Raw genomic sequence first — 19,842 nt, 5'->3', positions numbered from 1 at the left:
GGAACATAAATGTAAGATATGCACCATCAGCACACATTACCTCCTCCAACAAGAGCCCCTCTAGGCTGTTCAGGGCTGGTTAGCCAAGCTCTTTGTAATCTCTCCTCCCTCCTTCCACATTTTCTTGCTTTTGTAGAACCTCAACCAAGGTGTCAGTAAAAGCAGTTGAGAGAGGTAAAACTTCAATCATATAATAAGCTCGTGCTATATTCAGAAAGAAAGAAAGGCTGCAGATCACAGCCATCATGAGTCTGTAGAATGATTTCACCGTTCCCCTTAGTGTACTCCCTAACAGTTCACTAGGAGGATCAGGAAATGATTCCTTAACCCCAACCAAGTAGACTCTGTAAGACAATGCTGCAAATAATGGAATCTTAATCTAGTCCACCTGGTCCTCAATCAGGGAAAGTATTGCCTCCTCTAGTTCCCAGGGTTCCTGGAAATACAGGGTGGAAAGCCTGGTGCCCCAATGTCTGGGGATTACTATATAAAATGGCCTACAATGCACAGGACAGTCACACAACACGGAACTGTTCTATCTGAAGTTCCAGCGGTGTCCTGGTTGATAAACAGTCGAATCCTTTTTGTACAGATAAGAAAAGTGATGTTCAGAGAAGTTTAGTGATTGCCCAAAGTCACAAAGTGAATGGTGCAACTAGCCTGGACTCTTAGGCCGGCTACTTCCATGCGTCTGCAGCACCTTCACCGGTGTTACTATAAACACTGACAGCAGCCGAAAGGGAGAGTGCTTTACGGAGAGATAACTACACTCACTCAGTTACAGAGTACCGTAGTCTCAGGTGGAACGCACAGTGCCGCCAGGAAGGGCTCTTCCCTCTGGAACCCGTTCACTTCTTCTGCTATCATGGTACATACACCCAAGCAAATGAACACTTTCCAAGTAAGTGCCGCATGGTACACTAACTTTGTCCTGGGCAACCAAGCAGAGCCAAATAAGATATACAAATTTGATCATGAGTATGTGAAGCCTTGCTTAATTTTTGGCCTCAGCAGAGTGCTGGAGTGCCAGACCACCTGCTGCTTCCTGAGGTACTTGTTTCCAGAGCTTTGGATGTCTTTTACTTCTGTACTGTGAAATCAGAGTGTCTGCAAACATGAACCTGTGCATTTGTGTGAACACACAGGCAGACACACTTCATATAAGGCACAAATGCACTCACAACTAGGAAATTGCTTCAATGAGCTTCCACATTTAAATAGAGATTATATTGCTAACAACAAATGAAGCCAGATCTTCCTCAAAGAAGGTGGTGCACGTCTGGTCTAAGGATGAATTTGCATTAGTACAGTAATGAGTCTTTCAGAACATCTGCTTGGTAGGCCCCAGTGTGATTTGTTATGGAAACCTAGACAGATAGAACAATGAATTCCACCAACTAACTCCACATTTTTCACATGCTGAATGTTCAAAACACATTGCTTCTGTATTTGAAACATATCTGAGGAATGTTCACTACCAAAGATATCACAAAACCACAAAAACTAAAGAAAAATTAACACAAACAAATAAATGTTAAAAAATGAAAACAAAACAAAAAGGACAGAGAAGCCAAAATTCCCTCACCTTATTACCCACTGTCCTTAGGAAGTGAGAACAAGACATTTAGGAGCATTAGACAGAAGAGATGTTGCATTAATAAGAAAAAAGAAGAAATAATTTAATTTATAGCATGATGATCAAATCAAAGACATGTTTTTAAAGAAAACTAGAAATGTAAATTTCATGTTTATTAAGTACATGTCTATGAAGATACCTACTTTTAAATGTGTGTGAGCATATACACACATAACATCTGCTATGGAAATGTGATTATTAACCTCACTGAGCCTCAGCTTCCTCAAAATATGGGCATAGTCTTGATCTCTATGGTTTCTTTTAGTGCTATGGTTCTAGGTTAGTGCCAAAGTAATTGTGGGTCTTGTCATTACTTTTAATGCCAAAAGACCCACAATTACTTTGGCACCAACCTCATATGATTGAATTACTTTATAAAATATTTCACACACTGGGGCATCTCAATGTTGCTGAGCCAAATCGCTATAACTTTTATTTCTACCGATTTTCTTTTTTCAACAATGGGTATCTGAAGAGAAAATGATAATTTTCTTGAGCTAGGAATGCACACTAAAAGTAGAAGAGATTCTGGGTTCTTGGAATATCCCAAGAACATAAATCATCAGTTTCATGACATAATCTAAGACTGCAAATTAACTTTCCTTGTTTTGTGAAACACTTGAGGGTAAACTGTCGAATGTTCTGTACAATTATTATACAGGTAGGCTTTATTTTAAGAATAGACACGTGCTCCCCTCCAAAAAAAGTATATAAAACACAGTTTATGAACTGATTAAAATACAGTGATCAATCATAATGTATAAACATCTTATTAAGATACTTTTTTAAAGCAAAGTACACCTACCCATTGAGAAATCATGATAAACCTGGATAGCCGATTTGTGTTATTTTTGGCCAGACATAATGTCATTCTCTAAGACTCTTAAGAGTTCAAAGACAAACTCAGTAAGTCATTAAAACATAGCCTCTCACCCTCCCAGTGGTGAGATTGTACATTATTTCCTGCCCACGCGTACTGCTATACAGTGACATCACTCATGAATTCATAGGCTGCCCATCCGGTAGACTGCTCTAATTTTATGAAAATGCTGACTTTAAGTATAAATCTGTTGGCCTGATCGTTTCCATGCATCTGGGAGTCTCAGCATGAAACTTCTCTCTGGGACACTTCCTTCACAGATTAGAGTGACAGCCCAGAACCCAATATATTTGCACAATTAAATCCATTCTATGCATGGCCAAATGGGCTGAATCTCCTCTACTATCTACTCTTTTAATTTTTCTTGTTGTCTTTGAAATTTTTAGGTGTTTTATAAAGTCACATTCATGAAGCGAAGTCACGAACTGAGGTTTGAAAGAAGCTGAAAGAGTAGCAGAGCCCACATGTCATATTAGTCTCCAAACAGAAAGAGTTGCCTACTGAATCTTTCAGATCCTTCTCTTGTGCTCTGCCTCGCTGGTTCAGGCCCAACGGCAAAAGTGGTCTCCAGTTTACCCAGTCTCTAGACTGGTACTGGAGTGATTTCCTCAAAAACCAAAAACAAAAAAACAAACAAAAAATCTCACCCCTGCTATGCCACTCCCCTCCCATCGCGCTGTGCTCCTCCTCCGCCGCCTTCTCCTCAGCTCTTCCCTCTGCAGTGCTGAACTCCCATCCCATGGCCTCCTCTGCCCCGACTGACTGGCAGCCTCTCCCTCTCTTGAATCCTCCTTACACAGACTTGTGTGTAAGCCCCCATCACACTGCATGGTATTTGTTTTTCAGCCTGTCTATCCCACTGGGCTGTAAACCCCTGAAGAATATGGGCCATGGCTTATTTACCTTGGGGTCACCAGGGCAAAGAAGACAGAAAGCATATTTACAGGAAGAGTCAATGAATGATTTTCGACATCACAGACACGCTGGAGAGACAGACAGTCGTGTCTTTCTTCCTTCCATGGCACAGTGGTATGGTTCTGGGAGTAATTTTAAAAATCAGTTAGGAAACCTAGAAACTGTTTTTCTGAGCTGATCAACTTCAAGTAAGCAATCCAGGTCACTGCCCTCATCGCCTCCTCAGATCAGAGACAGCCTGACACAGTGAGGACCAGGAAGTCCTGTCCCTCTGTGCGCCCTACCTGGCTCTTTTAAATGACCCTGGGCCTGCTGTGAAGTCAGAAGGCGAGTGAATGACATACCATGGGCTTCTCTGCCTTGACGGTTTTCACCTGGAGGCATTCTTCCCGCTTTGAGGTAGTGTTGCTGAGGTCCTGCTGCTCACCGAGGGCTCCCTGAGTGGGCCGGCCGGGCGACCTGGACTGTGAATGGCTGCCGGAATCTCTCGGGGGTGGGGGCCGAGGATGGATGTCCCCACGTTGCTTTTTGGTGACATGAGCCTCTGGGCCATGCACTGTCTTCACGTGTTTCCGGAGGGAGCTTGGGTCTGTGTAACGCTTAGTGCAGCCTGGGATTTTACACACATATGGTTTCTGCCAAATGCCACAAGAATGAGGTAAGAGATTGTTATGAAGGAGATTATGCCCCAGCCCAGAAGTCCTTTCTGGTTGCTCATTACATTTTTAATCCTTTCAAAACACTTTCACAAGGCTTCGAGGTGTTCAGATACCTCTAGGAACTAATAGTCTAATAAGGCCATTAGAACACTGTTCCGTGTCCATAGAATCTAGCTTTAATAGATTATGGCTTGAGAGAGACGCTCAGGGAGAACTAAGAATGTGTAAATTGCCTTGATGTTCTTGGAAGCATTTATACTGGGAGTGAGAAGTATCACGGTGCCATAATAGGCACTCAGTAGATATTTGATGATGACGATGATGACGATGACAATGAAGATGGCTTAAAAGATATCCATCATCTAATCAGGAGAAGACTGCACACTTTTCAGAAGAGATTGTGTGACAAAATTTTTTATGGATGCCCTGGTTCTGAGATCGAATATCACTCTGATCTTTTTGAAAATGTGCTATTTATGCATAGGCATAATTTTGAAACTGCTGATGGCATCTCCCATGTTAGATGACGCTAAAATGTGCTCTTTTGGGTAGCATTAAAGTGTGGGGATGTTCAGGGCTCAAAATAGCCAGACCCTTTCTGCTCTTCGAAATTGGAAAGCCCTGTTACAGACTGTCCGTGAATCCTCATCATAAACTACAGAGGGCTGACGGATGTTCTGGGGACCAGGATTTCTGGTCTGTTTTCTTCTCCTGGGTGAATTTATAACTAAGGTCTATAAATTATTTCATGCTAATCTCATTTTCTATGTGGGTCAGTGATCAAGCCTAAGGATACAGTCATAAAAAATTATGCGGATGCTTATATAAGCGGATTATTTTCTCAAATCACAGAACTGCTGGCCTTTGGCTCATGACCAACATCGGATTTGTGAGTTTGCTCACTTGACTTAAAATATGATATACGCAAGGATGCTTTCATGAATATATATTTATATCTATGTATAGCAGAGGATGAGCTTTACATAAGCAATCGTCATGAAAAGCAGGATTACTATAATGTACCTATTATATTTAAAATGATGCTGTGTCTTGTAGAATGTATGTCTAAAAGATGCTTTTTCACTAAAAGCCCAAGAACAGACTGAGTGCTACCTAAAATGCTGAAATGTCCTAATGCAGTGAAGCAAAGATCCTGAAACTGAGAGGTTTCACCTCCAAACCTGAGATTCCTTTGGGCAGAATTGATTCCCATTAACTATGAATTACATCTATTCAGGAGCTTGTGTGATTTGCAGCATATATATATAATAAGATGAGCACATCAAATTCTATGCATTAGGGACAAAAGACTGGCTCTGACAATTAGTGCCATTACCTTACAGTGTTCTGACACGGGCCCTATGCTTGCTCACAGCATTCCTGTGACAGGTTGTTCCATTAGCAGGCAGACTGGGATATGTGGGGCAGAGGTGTGGAGACCAGGAGAGAGGGAACACAAAGCCTGCATGTTTGGAGAGCTACTCTTCCTATAAATATATGGATGTACATTATGGGTTAGCTTAGAACCAAAGACGCAGCCAATGTGTAATGAGATACAAATGTGTCAGCTCCTGCACTTCCAGAAACAACAGCCTATACAGGTGCATCTGTGCACATGTGCCCTTGTGTGTGAACATACACATTATCTACCTACAAAAGTTCACAAATTCACAAGAAAACAGGTTCAGGAAATGTATCCCTCACAACAACATAACATAAACAAAATATCCCTTCACACAGCTTTTGCCCACAAATTTTGTTGTGATCAGTGACTAAAATAAAATATAATTAAAGGCTAAGATAAATGTTCTCAGACTTACTGAGGTGCAAGATTCTGCAAGCACAAAGTTGCATACAACAAGATTTAATAATAAGGAATACAAAATCTGATAGGAAAAATAAGAAGATGCAATGATCTATATAATATAAAGTGTGAATACTATGTAAGGATATAGACAGAGGAGGGATCATTTTTTAGCTGGGATAATCATGGAAGGCGTTAGTTACTAAGATTCTATATCTGGGCTTAATGCCCAGCTCATGGGGTTATTGGTAAGTGTTAAATTAGATCATGTACATGAAGTGCTTACCAGGATGCATGGAACGTAGTAAGCACTCAATACACAGAGCTTTTATTAGGAGTCATTTTACTTGGAATGCCAAAAAGAAGTGTCCTCAGCAAAGGTCCAGTGGCAGAACCACTTCACGCACCTAAGCATGGCAGTCCACAGCACCAGCTTCTGGAATGTTTCATTCATGATCATGATAGTGAGAGGTGAGGACTAGAGGGGCGAGCTCGGGCCCTGTGAGAACAGACACTTACACAAGCTTAGGGAGTCTCAAGTTTCCTTACAGGAAAGCAGGAGCCATTGCAGCTTTCTAGAAAGGGAGGTTCAACTGAATCAGAGCTCAGGAAACTTGTTTAGTAGTATCTTTGAGGGAAATATGAGCTGTGTGATCTGGAGTAAGAAGTCCTGTCAGAGCTATGGTCGGTCTAGCAGCCCTAAATGAGCAGGACAGCCAGAGGGACAGAGAAGTGCCAGAAATTACTCCCTTCCTGTTCCAGTCCATTATTTTCTTGGCCACACTTAGAACAGCAAAGGGCTTGACACATAATTAGCTATCAGTATGTGTTTAGTGAATAAATGAAGTTGCAAATAAGAGAGGAAATAAATGAAAGCAAATCACTTGATTTTTCTAGGCTTGTGAGATTGCACAAATCTGGATTTCCTGGACAAACTTAACTTAGATGCATCTGAAAATCTCCATCATTCATACACAGGGCCAAAGTCTTGCATATAGAATAGAGAAATATAATTTGTTTGTAAATATGTATGTGGGTAGAATTTTAATTATGTATTTATGATCAAGGTTAATAATTTAAGTAAATTGCTCAAGCGTGGTCAATGACATTACTGCCCAATATATCTTTTATTTTTTAATCTCGTATCAAACACTTAACTCTCACACAACATTGCACTTTTTACCTTGGAGAAGAACACAAGCTCAAGTACACTACAATTAAAGCAAATGGACAGGTACAAATATTTTAGGTCCATAAAAAGACAAAAAGGCTTGGTAATTATCTTTATATGTGTGCATTCCGATCCTAACATACCCACCGTACAAATTTCTCCACGATAATAGGAAAGAACATTGGCCTAACATCTATAGGAACGAATGCCCACTAAATGTCTAGTCAAAATTACACTCAACTCTATGAAATATATGAAATACATTCTAAGTTAAGTCAAAATCCCTTAAAATTTTAAATTGAAATATAATTCACATGCCATAAAATAATCCCTTTAAATTGCACAATTCAGTGGCATTTAGTACATTCTAGACATTGTGTAATCATCACCATTACCTAATTCCAGAATATCTTCACCACCCCAACAAAAAAACCTTATACCCATTGGCAGTCATTGCTATTCCCTCTCCCCTCTCCTTTTGGCAACCACTAATCTACTTTCTATCTCTATGTTTCTGTCTATTCTAGACTCCCTAAAATTTTGTACAAACTAGTATAATAGATTATATTCCAGCTACTGCGTACTGTAAAAGCATTTTTACATTAAAAAATGGAGATGTGGCATCTTTAAAATGTCTTCAAACAGTTAGAAAATAATGAGATTCCAAATAACTCCAGTTTCCATGATCTTTTCACACAAAAACTTGGTATATATGAACTTACATGTGACAGTTTGTGAGTGAGTGTGCTTTTTACGGTGTGGTTAATCCCTTTAGGGACACTTTTGCTCTGTCAGTTTCAGCTGAAGAAAACATGGTGAGAACCATCTTGACCACCTGAAAGCCAAATGGCCACTGAGCAGAATGGCTCACTTTGTTTCTATCAAGATTGTTTTGGCCCAGCTCTCCATCTGAAAGATCATGAATGAGTTTGACCTGTGCTGGTGAGATCAAATGACAGCCACTCCAAGGTCTCATGTGTGCACAATGTTCCTTCTCTAACACATTCCAAGCAAAGATGAAACACTGTGGTGCTGAACTATGTCTCATGTTAACAAATTCTAGTTAACTATCCTATTTCCACTCAAAATGCGAAGAGTCCTTTTGTTAATCTTGCGATACATTCAAGAGAAGGTTTCACAGACAAGCCAGAATTTGAGCTAGACCTCCAAGGCCAAGTTGGAGGTCTGTAGGGAGACGCACACTAAAACATAAGCAATGAATTTGGAGTAATTTTCATTCTTATGCCTCTCTACAATTTAGCAGAGATAACTACCTAAAATAACAGTAACACAACAGGAACCACCCGGAAGCTTTACTCAATATGTTTTCTTAAATAACTGCCTAGAAAGTATTCTGGGTTTCTGAGACCATTTTCCAAGATCTTTTGGAATTTAGAGTGTCTGAAAATTGCATTTAGCCAAGGCTGGTTGCTCCGTAAAGATCTTTTTTGATATAACACCATTTGAAGATATCACTTGGAGGAAGCAAATAAAAGTGGATGACTTAGCAGGAAGCTGTCAGCTGTCAACATGCTACTTCTTAATATATCCTTGGGGCTTACGGGGTCATCCTTTGCATGGATTCCTGCTATTTTGGGCAGAGTGACTGGCTCAGATTCCAAGTTAAATGCTCCCACTGTTTGACCAGTAGGTGGCAGTTCAAAACAACATGAAACTAGTAAATTCGCAGGGGTTTTAAGAAGTTTCCTCTTCATCTCCTATTATTCTCCAAATAAGATCCAGTTTCCAGTCCCACCTAGGAAGCCCAAGCCTTCACCTGCAGGGGCGGAGCCCACTCATGCTGGGAATGGCCAAGGGGAAAACAAAACAGAAAACACTGCGCCTTCCATGTGCCTTCCCTGGGATGGTTCCTTTGTTTCCTTATGCAAACTCCGTGCCCACTGAGGATGCTTACCTCATTGGAATGCGTTCTGTTTTGGTGCTTGGCGCGATCAGAGGCATTTGAGAAAGCCTTGTTGCAACCTTCGTGCTCACAGACGTATGGTTTCTCTCCAGTGTGAGATCTCAAGTGTGTTTTCAAGTTTTCTAGTCTCGAGTAGGCCTTTGTGCAACCTTCAAACTAAGGACAACAGGTAAATCTGGATTACTCTGCACAATGGCAACAGCAGCTTATGCCTAACACGCCCTCCACGTTGATGAAAAACTGACGTTTCAAGGGTCAGCAGCTTTTCAAAACCCAGGAACAAAAAGTCCACTAAACTCTGCATTTATTGGGATTCAGATGTAGCTTGGTGCAGTTCAAGATAAAGAGTTTTCAGTGCCAGTAAAAGTCCTGAAGTTTTTTTTTTTTTTTTAATAGACCCCTCAATGTGGACAATGGCTTTCATTATCTGCTCATTGATCTCCTCAAATTCCCACTGATTTCAGATTCAGCACAAAGTTCATTAATATAGCTTTGTGTCCATACAAAGACATGGAATTTGATCATGTTTGTAAAAGGCCTTTAAGATGTAAAGTACCAGGGCTCAGCGTGCCCAGTGTGCCTTGTGGGCACCTCAGTGAAGAATGCACAGCCTTGCAGCAGCCCCGTCCCACTCCATACGCCTATGCCTGAGGACTCACTAGGAAAGGAAGGGAAAACTTTAAAACCTGGTATAGGGATTAGCTGTTTTAAAAGTCAACTTCAACTCTGTAAGTTGGAAGCTGGCACTTTGCCTTCTGAGCCCCATAGTACCATAAGCTGTTGGGCTGTGGCCAGCAGGGTGGCCCTGTGTTCATTCCCATTGCCAGCCACCACTGCCCCCTTGCCACTCTGCAGAGCTGCGCTGTCCAACTCAGTCACTGAAACAACCAAGCATTTATCACCACACAATATTCTAGTCCTCTTCTCTTGCCACCCAACCACGCTTCCCCTGAGCTAGCGTCATCAGTTTGCACAGCTCTTATGAATATGGGGAAGGACCCACATGTGCCTGCCGCCCACTTTTGTACTCACAGTGCATTTGTGAGGCTTCTCGCCCGTGTGTCTTCTCATATGCACTACCAACATATACTGGGCTTTGAAGGGTTTCTGCTCTCTTGAGCAGTCCAGCCACCGGCACACAAACTCCTTCTTCTCTCCATGAATATGGTCGTTATTTATATGCTGGGGTTTGGAAAAAGAGAGACAAATCAAATGGAAATGTATTCATCATTTCTGAAGGCAACAGAAGAAAATGCAGAAAATGCCCCAATCTTAAAAATCCTAAAGACCACAAGAATTGTGGTTAAGAATTACCATATTACAGGTTATAAAAATTCTAGTTAGTACACTTCTCAAATAAATTTGCTTTTGCTAACTGTGTATGCATGCTTCCTAACTAGCGGGAGTGGCAAGACCGGGATGGAGCCTGACATCCCAGGAAATATACCACAGTACATTGGCCATCTGAAGAGTAGGGTTCTATTCCAGGTTTGGGACCAGCTAGTTATGAAATGAGGTGAGCCCCTGTTGACTTTTCTGAACCTCTGTCATTTTTCCTTGCCAAGGCTGGCGATCAAGGCTAAACAACTGCAGAGGTATTCTCCAGCTCTCACGCGCTAGGCCATGGGTTAGCACCGTGGCTCAGGCTTCAAAAAGGGAGAGCACACAGAAACGCACAATTCCGGAACAAAAATACCAAAAGCACTTGCAAACGAAACTTTAGCTCAGGGTTAGTCAGACTGCTTCCTGAGTAAGAACTGCGGAGAAAAGAATTATACTGAGGAAGAGGACTGTGTGGTCATCAACAAATGAGTTACTCTTTCAGGGCCTTGGTTTTCTTCTTGTAGAAAATAAATGACTGGATTCCCTAGTTGCTAAGGGCCTTTCTACTTCTAAAATTCTATTAATACGGTTTTTAATATAAAGATGAAGTTCCTTGAATTACTTACCAATTCAAGGTTTTAGAATCATTTAATTTCTTGGATTAATTCTAATTGGGAACCATTAGAAACCTATTGCAGCATGAAAGGAAGAGAAGCTTCTTAATTTGAATCAAATTAAGGTCAATTTCAACAGCCTGAGCATACTATTTCAATGTCCACCTATAGACTACTGAAGACATTTGTATTCTAGGTTGATGCTGTTGGTCTTTATTTTCTGGTGATTCTGCATTTTATTTGCCTTAATTTAAGGCTTGTGGGAACACTTTCTCAAGTATACATAGAAATACATCACCAAAAAACTTCGTTCAATAAGAGAAAGCTCCCTTTGGCTCCATGCCTCGCGTGGTAGTGACACAACCTCTCATCACTTTCCTGCTGAGTCCAGGGCTCCTAAAGCAGTGGTTGCTGTGGGTCTGAAGGTGAAGTTCTGCCCTCAGAGTGGGCCTTTCCCAGTTACTCCACTAGATGGCCTACCGCTTTAGGGAAAAAAAAAGTTTTACAAAAAATAAAGTTTTCTGTGCTGTTTCTGGAGTTTAAAACTGGGTGAGGACAGAGAAAAGAAATCGTTGTTCTCTATCTCCTCTCCTTGGAGCAGCTCCCAGGAAAATCTGATGAACAGCAGAGAGTCAGTGGTACAATGCAGCACACGAGGAGACAGCCAGCGTCCCATCAGAAGCTCCAAAACGACACAGAAACGGCAGTGGTGGGGGAGCAACCCCACGGCAAACAGATGTGGGTTTCCTATGAAAAGCCAACCAGGCTCCATGTCAGTGTTTCTTAAAAGTTATGATGATGCACACAGGTATAGGAAGAGAACAGATGTTCTGGACAGGGGACAATGTTCAATCCGCACATGTCTGCTTCTAGCACATCTTTGTAGCCCATACACAAGACCAGGGCTTTCCCAAATGTGTGCTGAAGCCCAGCGTTGGAAACCAAGCTCACATCTTACAGAGGAGTTCTATGGATTCTCAAACGGGAGAAAAGTAAGTGATCACACAAAATCACTCCATAACAGTTGCTCTTGGTTCAGTTTTCCAAGTCATTGGAAATAAAGCTTGGATCCTTGGATTAATGCACATGAAAGGGAAGCAAAAAAGGAAGGGAGGGAGGGAGGAAGGAAGCAAGGAAGGCAAGCAGAGAGTGAGGGAGAGAGAAGGAATGGGAAGAATAAGGAAGGAACACAGGAGGGAGAAAGGAAAAGTTAAAATTGGGAAACTGAATTACAATTTGTGCTGAGCCAACTGCTTAAGGCTGGATCCATGTCTCATTAGTTCCCTGTTCTCTCTCGTGCTTTTATGAGGATGTGCTGGGTGCCACTCACGCCAGGCACTGTGCTGGGGAACATGACAGAAACGATTCTTGCCCCCAAGGAATTAAGTCTATCAGAGGGAAACCAGTCATGGCTTGAATTACTATACAATTATGGTTGTGATGGGCATTATGTAGGGAAATAACAGGGTTTTATAAAAACATGTAATGGGATCCTAAGTCAGTGTGCAGCATCAGGAATCAGGGTCCGCTTCTCCAATGAAGCAGCATTTAGAGCAGGACCTGAAGGATGAGTAGACATACCAGGTGTGCAGGGAAGGATGGGGTGGGAGAATGGGACACTACAGCAGACCGATGACACAGACGTACCTGCAGAAGAACAGAGCCTAGCGCCTTTGAGGAACAGGGTGAGGGCCACGCATGGCAGCAGAGAACTGGTCAAGGAGAGATTGCCACTGCTTGGCATGGCGAGAAGCATGAGTTTTCTGTGGGTCAAGTGGACATCCGTGAGGTAGGTAAGCTTGGGCTAGCTTGCCAGGGCTCACCTAAAATGCTGTGTGCTCAGTAATGTCTCCAGCAGTGAGGATGTGGGAAATACCCCTGCGTAAAAACTCACATACACCCCAGGGAAAAGCCAGGCTTGCATGTCTGCCCCTGAGGAGGAGGGCATCAGGGAAACCTGGTGCTACTCAAGGAAGCAGGGGTGGCTAAGAGGGAGGTGCCAACAGTGGCCAGCAAAGAGACTCTCATCTCTTCCTTTCCTGTCTCATCCAACACACTGGAGGAGCTGGACCCTAGAAAGAAAGGGAAGGCGTCTCCTGGAGGCACTCCCAGGCCCTGGCTCCTTTAGATGAGGTGGCAAAGGGAGGGCAAACAGCCTGCCAGTTCCCTTGAGGCCTGTGCCTCGCTGCTGACAGGGAAGGGAAGGCTCTGGATTGGACCTGACGTTGGAGGTTTAAATTGGACACTTTAATAATCCAAAGTGACTGGGAAGGTGTAGACTCTGCCTACAATGGTCTTGAGGGATTCCAGCACTGAGCAGAGAAGGGAGAACTGGCAACCAGCGGAGGAGGGCAGTGCCTGGAAAAATCCCAATCATTTCGTATTTACACCGCGCCCAGCTTCTTCTACCTTTGCTACTGAGAAAATGTGTGGAAATTTGAGTGGTGGGAAATCCCACGCCAGTCAGCAAGCATGAACACCCTGGTGTTTTCCCCATGTGGGGAGGGGTGAGGGGAACTTATGCTGGGCCCTTAAAGCAACCTCATTTTCAGTAAGGTTAGCATCTTGGGAATGTTCCCTTTCCACTCCCTTAGACCTGAGCCCCAACTAATATGTTTTTGCAATTTTCTGGAACTGCTCTTAAGTTCAGACTTGCATGGAGACCACAGTTATTTTTCTTTAAATGAAATTCTACACCTAGGAGGGTGGGGAACCAAGTCAATCTTCCTCTTCTTTACTACCTAAATGCTGCACAGAGGATGTAATCAATTGCTTTAAGGAAAAAGGGAGGCATCTTGCTGCCTATTTAAGTAGTTCAAATGTATTTTAAGCTTAACATATTTCCTAGCACTAGATTTCAAGTGAAAATTAAAATTCTAAGAACTCACAGATTTCACATGTGCATGTGTTCTAAATATTTACTTTCCTTTAAAAAGCTGCATTGGGCCAGGCATGGTGGCTCACACCTGTAATCCCAATATTTTGGGAGGCTGAGTCAGGAGGATCACTTGAGGCCAAGAGCTCCAAGACCAGCCTGGGCAACATAGAGAGACCCCATCTTTAAAAAAAAAAAATCAGGGTGTGGTGGCATGGGCTTGTAGTCTCAGCCACTTGGGAGGCTGAGGCAGGAGGGTCACTTGAGTCCAGGTTAAGGTGGTAGTGAGCCAGGACTACACTACTGCATGCACTCCAGCCTGGAAGAGCAAGATCTTGTCTCAAAAAAAAAAAAATATATATATATTGCCCTCTGCAGCGAGTGTTCATCTGAGGGCCTATATCACGGTAGGCAGAGTGCTGGAGGGCAGTGGAGGATGCATTCCAGACCAATTTCTGATGAGTTGTGTACCTTTGACAGACCAGTTCACCTATTTGCACCTTACTTTTCTCATCTGTAAAATTAGAGTAATGAATTAGATCAGGTGTTGGCAAACATTTTCTGTAAAAGCTAGATAGTAAATATTTTAGAGACTTTACAGCGCTGTAAGCAGCCACAGACAACATTTAAATGAATGGGTTATCTGTTCATTTATGGATGTGGAAAACTTTCATGTGTCATGAAATATTATTTGACCTTTTTTTCAACTTTTAAAGAGTATAAAAACCATTCTTAGCTCATAGACTGCACAGAAACAAGCAGCAGGATTCGGCCTATGGGCCACTGACTGCTAACCCCCAAACTGGATGAGCTCTGTTTCCTTCTCATACTAATATCTGACAGGTGAGCCCTCAAGCCTGAGAATGCAAAATTAGAAGGAGGTATGCTCTAGTGCCAGAGAACAGAAAAGGCAGTAGGAAGGACTGAAAATCAGGATCCTGCACTATAAAAGGTACCCCAAGGAAGGGAGGGCTATACATTAGGCCAAACTTCACTGTTTGTATCATATTCCTAGGACTAAGTAAAAAAACACATTCTTTTCTCACCAAAATCCAAGGTAGATAAGAAAAGTGATAGTCAATGAATTCTTAACATTCAGTAGATGAACTGACCCTGTATGAAGCTGGCCTGAAATTCAATGGGCACCAGTTTATTTGTGGTTTCATTGAAAATTTGACTTCCCAGCAGTGAAAATGTTAATCAAATATATAAATAATTTAATTGGAGGGAAAATAATGCATGATTAAATTCCAAACTAATCCAACACATAGACATGCAATTTGCCAGAGGCTCGAGAGTCAGAAAGAGATAGATGGTGTAAATTACAATGTGGCATGCCAACTCTCCCGGTACGGCCACTCTGAACTCTCCCTGTCTGAATAAACAGGGCCAGGACATGAGGACCAGGCAATTTCCCCAGAAAAGCCAAGTCCCGACACTGAGCTTCTCAGTGGGTCCGTGTCTTCAGTTTTCCAATCGGGGCTGCAAGCATTAGCCTTAGGGAACTGGTGACTGAGGAAGTGAACACCTCACGAGCCCATAGCAAACCAACAAAGTGATGTTTTTTTAACTGTCATTGAATGGGAGCAAAATGAGCCAAGACAGTATTTCTTCCACTGTTTCTTCCACTCCTTTGGGGCTCTGGGAGCCCACAGAATGGTGGGAGAAATCACAAGCCGGTTTAGCAATCAAGGAGGCAGCAGGTGCTTCTTTCTTTTAAGGGAGTTTCTTTGGGAAGCCGAGCCCTGGATGTCCACCAAGGAGGCTTGGAGAGCTACAGGAAGAAACGGGAAAGTGAAGCTTTTCTTTCACTAGCAGCAAAATAGATGCCACAATGGACTTCACTGAGCTAATCAGGGTCCTTTCTTCTCACTTTGTTATTTCACTATTAGCTCAGAGCAGGCAGTTTTCCCTCGGTCTGCTCCTAACCCTCCAGATGAAAGCATGCATGCAGTCCATGGCTCGCAGCTCTCCAAATAAAGCCGCCATTCATGCAGCTCATGAGGCTGGGAAGTACACTTCTGCTTTCCTTCAGTCTCCTCTCCACCAATTCCCACTCAGAAACACAGTTCTCTGGATCGATAAGTGTCCTCCCTTCTAAGTGACTTCTTCAGAATGCTACCACATGGCTCAAATGTGTGTGTGCAAGATCTGCACATCCCCATTCAAACCCTGCCCGAGGGAATCACTAATCCATAGATATACACCTGGCTGCCTCAAAAGTCTGTCCACTCTTTACATCAGCCAGTTTCTTAACATCAAGAAGGTGAATTCCACGGTTGTAACAAAAATATTACCTTTAAGCACCGCTAAAAACAGTGGAGGGGGGAAATGCAAAGCTTCAGGCTCAACCTTCACCAATTTCCAGACAGCTCCCCTGTGCATGTATGTTTCACGCCAGTCTTTCTGTCAGTATCTAATGTTTCTCAAATTCCACAGAACTGCTTTACCAATTTAAAAGGGTTTCTACAAAGTACGTTGCCAAGTTCATCACAGCACAAGCTACATGTAAAAGCAAAATATATGGTCACAGTTTTCAAATATATATGATCTCTCTCACATATACACAAATACCCATGTGCACACACAGGTGGTGTTATGGCCTTCATAGAAAATAGAATAAGGGCTTAGAAAGCAGTGTGTTCCATATATAAACATCTAAGAAAACGGAACAGCCTTTCCGGCTGGCAGTTCACTGAGTTCACTGGTGAGTCACTGGTGGAAGGCTGGGCACACTTGCTCCACCCCCAGTTGTATTTCCAATTCATGCCTTTGCTACATTTCTCTCTCTTGAACCATTAAGAGGCCATCATTTGTTGTGGTGATTGTATTTTTAAAAGGCAGAAAATAAAACTTAAACACTCTCTTCTCAGAACGTCAAACTGGAAATGTTTGATAGTTTCAAAATCTTTTTATGTTACTCTACCAGGTTAGCTCATAAATGCGGCTTGAGTTAATTAATACACTGAACAGGATTCAATAATTTGAAACTTCTATGGGATTTGCTGGGAAAAGATGTTAAGACAGCCTTCTACTTTGACATAAGATGGGATATAAAGAAGTAAACAATTTCAAGTAAGCTCAATTTTCAGTGTTTCTTGACTTTATGCTATAAGCCTATTACTCTTTAGGTAGTAGTCCAGAAATATTTCTGAAAAGAAAAAAAAAATGGGAAAATAATTTAGAATCTATTAAATATAATTTACATTAAAACTGATTTGCGAGAAAGACTGAAATGCTTTGCCTAAAAGAAAACTTTCCACAAGAATCTCTCAAACCTTTCTGCCTGAAATAAGGTCTATACCTTCCAGTTTTGTGTATTACTTGATAAATATAACATTTTTGAAAGTTTCACAACTGTCATGATGTGGATTATATTGGGGATACCTTGTAATTGGATTCCTAAAGGATTCACTAGGCAGACACAGAAAAAAACATGAATCACAGACTATCAGGACTGAAATAGGCCTTATATCTCAATATGCACTTTAATTTTAGATAAATAAAATAATTTAAATTGTTTTGGTGGCACCCATCAATCTTCCTTCCTAACAGATTATATAAAAACCTGAAACAGCCTGCTGTGGGAGGGATCTCCCTGAGACTTCACAAAATGCCTGTTTCAATTCAAACTGGTTAATAAAAATATCAAGGCATCTTTCAGTTTCTGACATAACTATAAAATTATACCAGAAAATACCAAGAGGGCTCAAGACTTTGGGTACAAACCAGCATTCTCTTTATAAAAATAAGGCAATTTCTTATTTCTGATTTGTGAATATTAAGAATTAGGATGAGATAAAAAATATGCTTTTTGGTTAAAAATGAATAAATAAATGGACTTCTTCCTGGCTGTTATTTGAATCCTGCTTTTAGGTACAAATGTGTAACAAAATTGTTTTATCTTATGTGTAAGAAAGGCAAAGTTCTTTAACAAGGTAAATGTTTTATATTAACAAAGAGCTTTATAATGTTGGATTTGGATGTGGTCCCCACCCGACCCCATCACCTCCCCAGAACCCCCAAGGAAAGCTGGACTAGATTTCACTGCAGCAGAACACTATCATTTCACATTTAAAAACAAAAGTCTATAAAAAGGAATGAAATACATATACATGTTACAACGTGGTTGAACTTTGACAGCATGCTAAATGAAAGCAGTCAAAAAAAGAGATAAATACTACATGATTCCATTTATATGAGTATCCAGAATAGGTAAATCTATATATAAAAAATGTGGGTGAATGGATAAATTGGGGATGACAGCAAAAGGGTATGGGGTTTCTTTGTAGGGTAAGGGAAATGTTCTAAAATTCATTGTGGTATTGGTTGCACAGCTTTGAGAATGTATCAAAACATACGAATTGCTGTGTATTTTAAATGGATGAATTACATGGTAGATAAATTATATCTCAATAAGATATTACCCGCCCCCCGACCCCACACCTCCAAAGAGAAACTCACAAAAGTATACTTGGTGATGAAGTCTGGTACCAGCAAATTGTGGGAGAATAGGAAGAAGGTTGAAGGAACAGCCAGGTAGAATGGAATCTGACTTCCCCCAAGCTACACCTCTCCTTCAGACTGACTGCGGTAAGGCCCGGCAAGTGTTTTTCCACCGAAGCACAAGACTGCGTCTTAATCACAACTTCTGCTACAACATACACAGACACACACACAGACACACACACAGACACACACACACACACAGATGGGCTGAGTCAAAGTGGAACATATTTTATTTTTTTGAGACAGAGTGAGACAGAGTCTTGCTCTGTTGCCCAGGCTGGAGTGCAGTGGCACGATCTCGGCTCACTGCAACCTCCACCTCCCGGGTTCAAGCAATTCTCCTGCCTCAGCCTCCAGAGCAACTGGGACTACAGGCATGCGCCACCACGCCCAGCTAATTTTTGCATTTTTAGTAGAGACAGGGTTTCACCATATTGGCCAGGCTGGTCTCCAGCTCCTGACCTTGTGATCCACCTGCCTCAGCCTCAAAGTACTGGGATTACAGGCATGAGCCACTGCACCCAGCTGTGGAACATATTTTTATGATACACTATTTCCCGGTGGGTTTCATACTGGCCTCAGTTAACAACCTGGGAACCTCACATAAATGACAACTTCTCTGTATTCCCCTCTCCTCATCGTCCAAGTTGTACAGATGAGTGGAAAGATGGAGAAACCTGAACTTTGTGCAGAGTTGTTAACAACAAAACCAAAAAACATCATACACTAACATCAGTTCAAGTATGCAAAACAGTGCACGATTTGAAAAAGCAGATAGTTTCTAATCCATGATATACTCTAAAATTTACTAAAGATGCATGAAAAATGGACCCACTGTTAATTCAGAATCTCTATATTTTCAGGTTTGCTGTTACCTTGGATTATATAATAATTAGATATAAATGTAAAATTTGTGATACAATTTATCTAGCTGACTCTCCACCCTACCCTAAGGAATGCACGTGTCGCAGGCTCAAATTCATATAAATAGAATCACAGGACTGACTTACTATTTAGGTGACCTAAAAACTGAAGGAAATGTGAGTTTTTGAGAAGAGTTTCTAAGAAGTAAATATTCATAATATTGATTGATGTTATTTATATTATTTAGGTCAAAATGAAGCATCCTCATTCTTGAAAGTGCCTTAAGGGCCCTGCTATGGTCTGAATGTGTCCCCCTCTGAAATCCATACGTTGAAACTTAATCACTAGTGTAGGTGTATTAAGAGGTGGGGCCTTGGCCAGGCACGGTGGCTCATGCCTGTAATCCCAGCACTTTAGGAGCCCGAGGCAGATGGATCACCTGAAGTCAGGAGTTTGAGACCAGCCTGGCCAACATGGTGAAATCCTGTTTCTACTAAAAATACAAAAAATTAGCCAGGCATTGTGGCAGGTGCCTGTAATCCCAGTTACTCGGGAGGCTGAGGCAGGAGAATCACTTGAACCCGGGAGGTGGAGGTTGCAGTGAGCCGAGATCACACCATTGCACTCCAGCCTGGGCAACAAGGGTGAAACTCCATCTCAAAAAAAGA

At 41.8% G+C, this 19,842-nt stretch overlaps 1 protein-coding gene across 2 annotated transcripts in view; it reads right to left on the bottom strand.

The window, feature by feature from the left end:
• GLI3 (GLI family zinc finger 3) overlaps positions 1-19,842 on the bottom strand; it is a 269,528-nt gene that overhangs the window by 7,536 nt on the left and 242,150 nt on the right. For both annotated transcript variants that reach the window (XM_025380576.1, XM_025380577.1), the window contains 3 exons: positions 10,022-10,171; positions 8,981-9,145; positions 3,776-4,066 (listed from right to left, as the gene is read on the bottom strand). In XM_025380576.1, coding sequence (XP_025236361.1) covers positions 3,776-4,066; positions 8,981-9,145; positions 10,022-10,171 — 606 coding nt within the window. The remainder of the gene's footprint in view (positions 1-3,775; positions 4,067-8,980; positions 9,146-10,021; positions 10,172-19,842) is intronic.

This window comes from Theropithecus gelada, chromosome 3 (assembly GCF_003255815.1).
Source record: "Theropithecus gelada isolate Dixy chromosome 3, Tgel_1.0, whole genome shotgun sequence".
Lineage (NCBI taxonomy): Eukaryota > Metazoa > Chordata > Mammalia > Primates > Cercopithecidae > Theropithecus > Theropithecus gelada.
The sequence above is the reverse complement of the archived record's forward strand: the minus strand, read 5'-3'. Positions and strand labels throughout refer to the sequence as shown.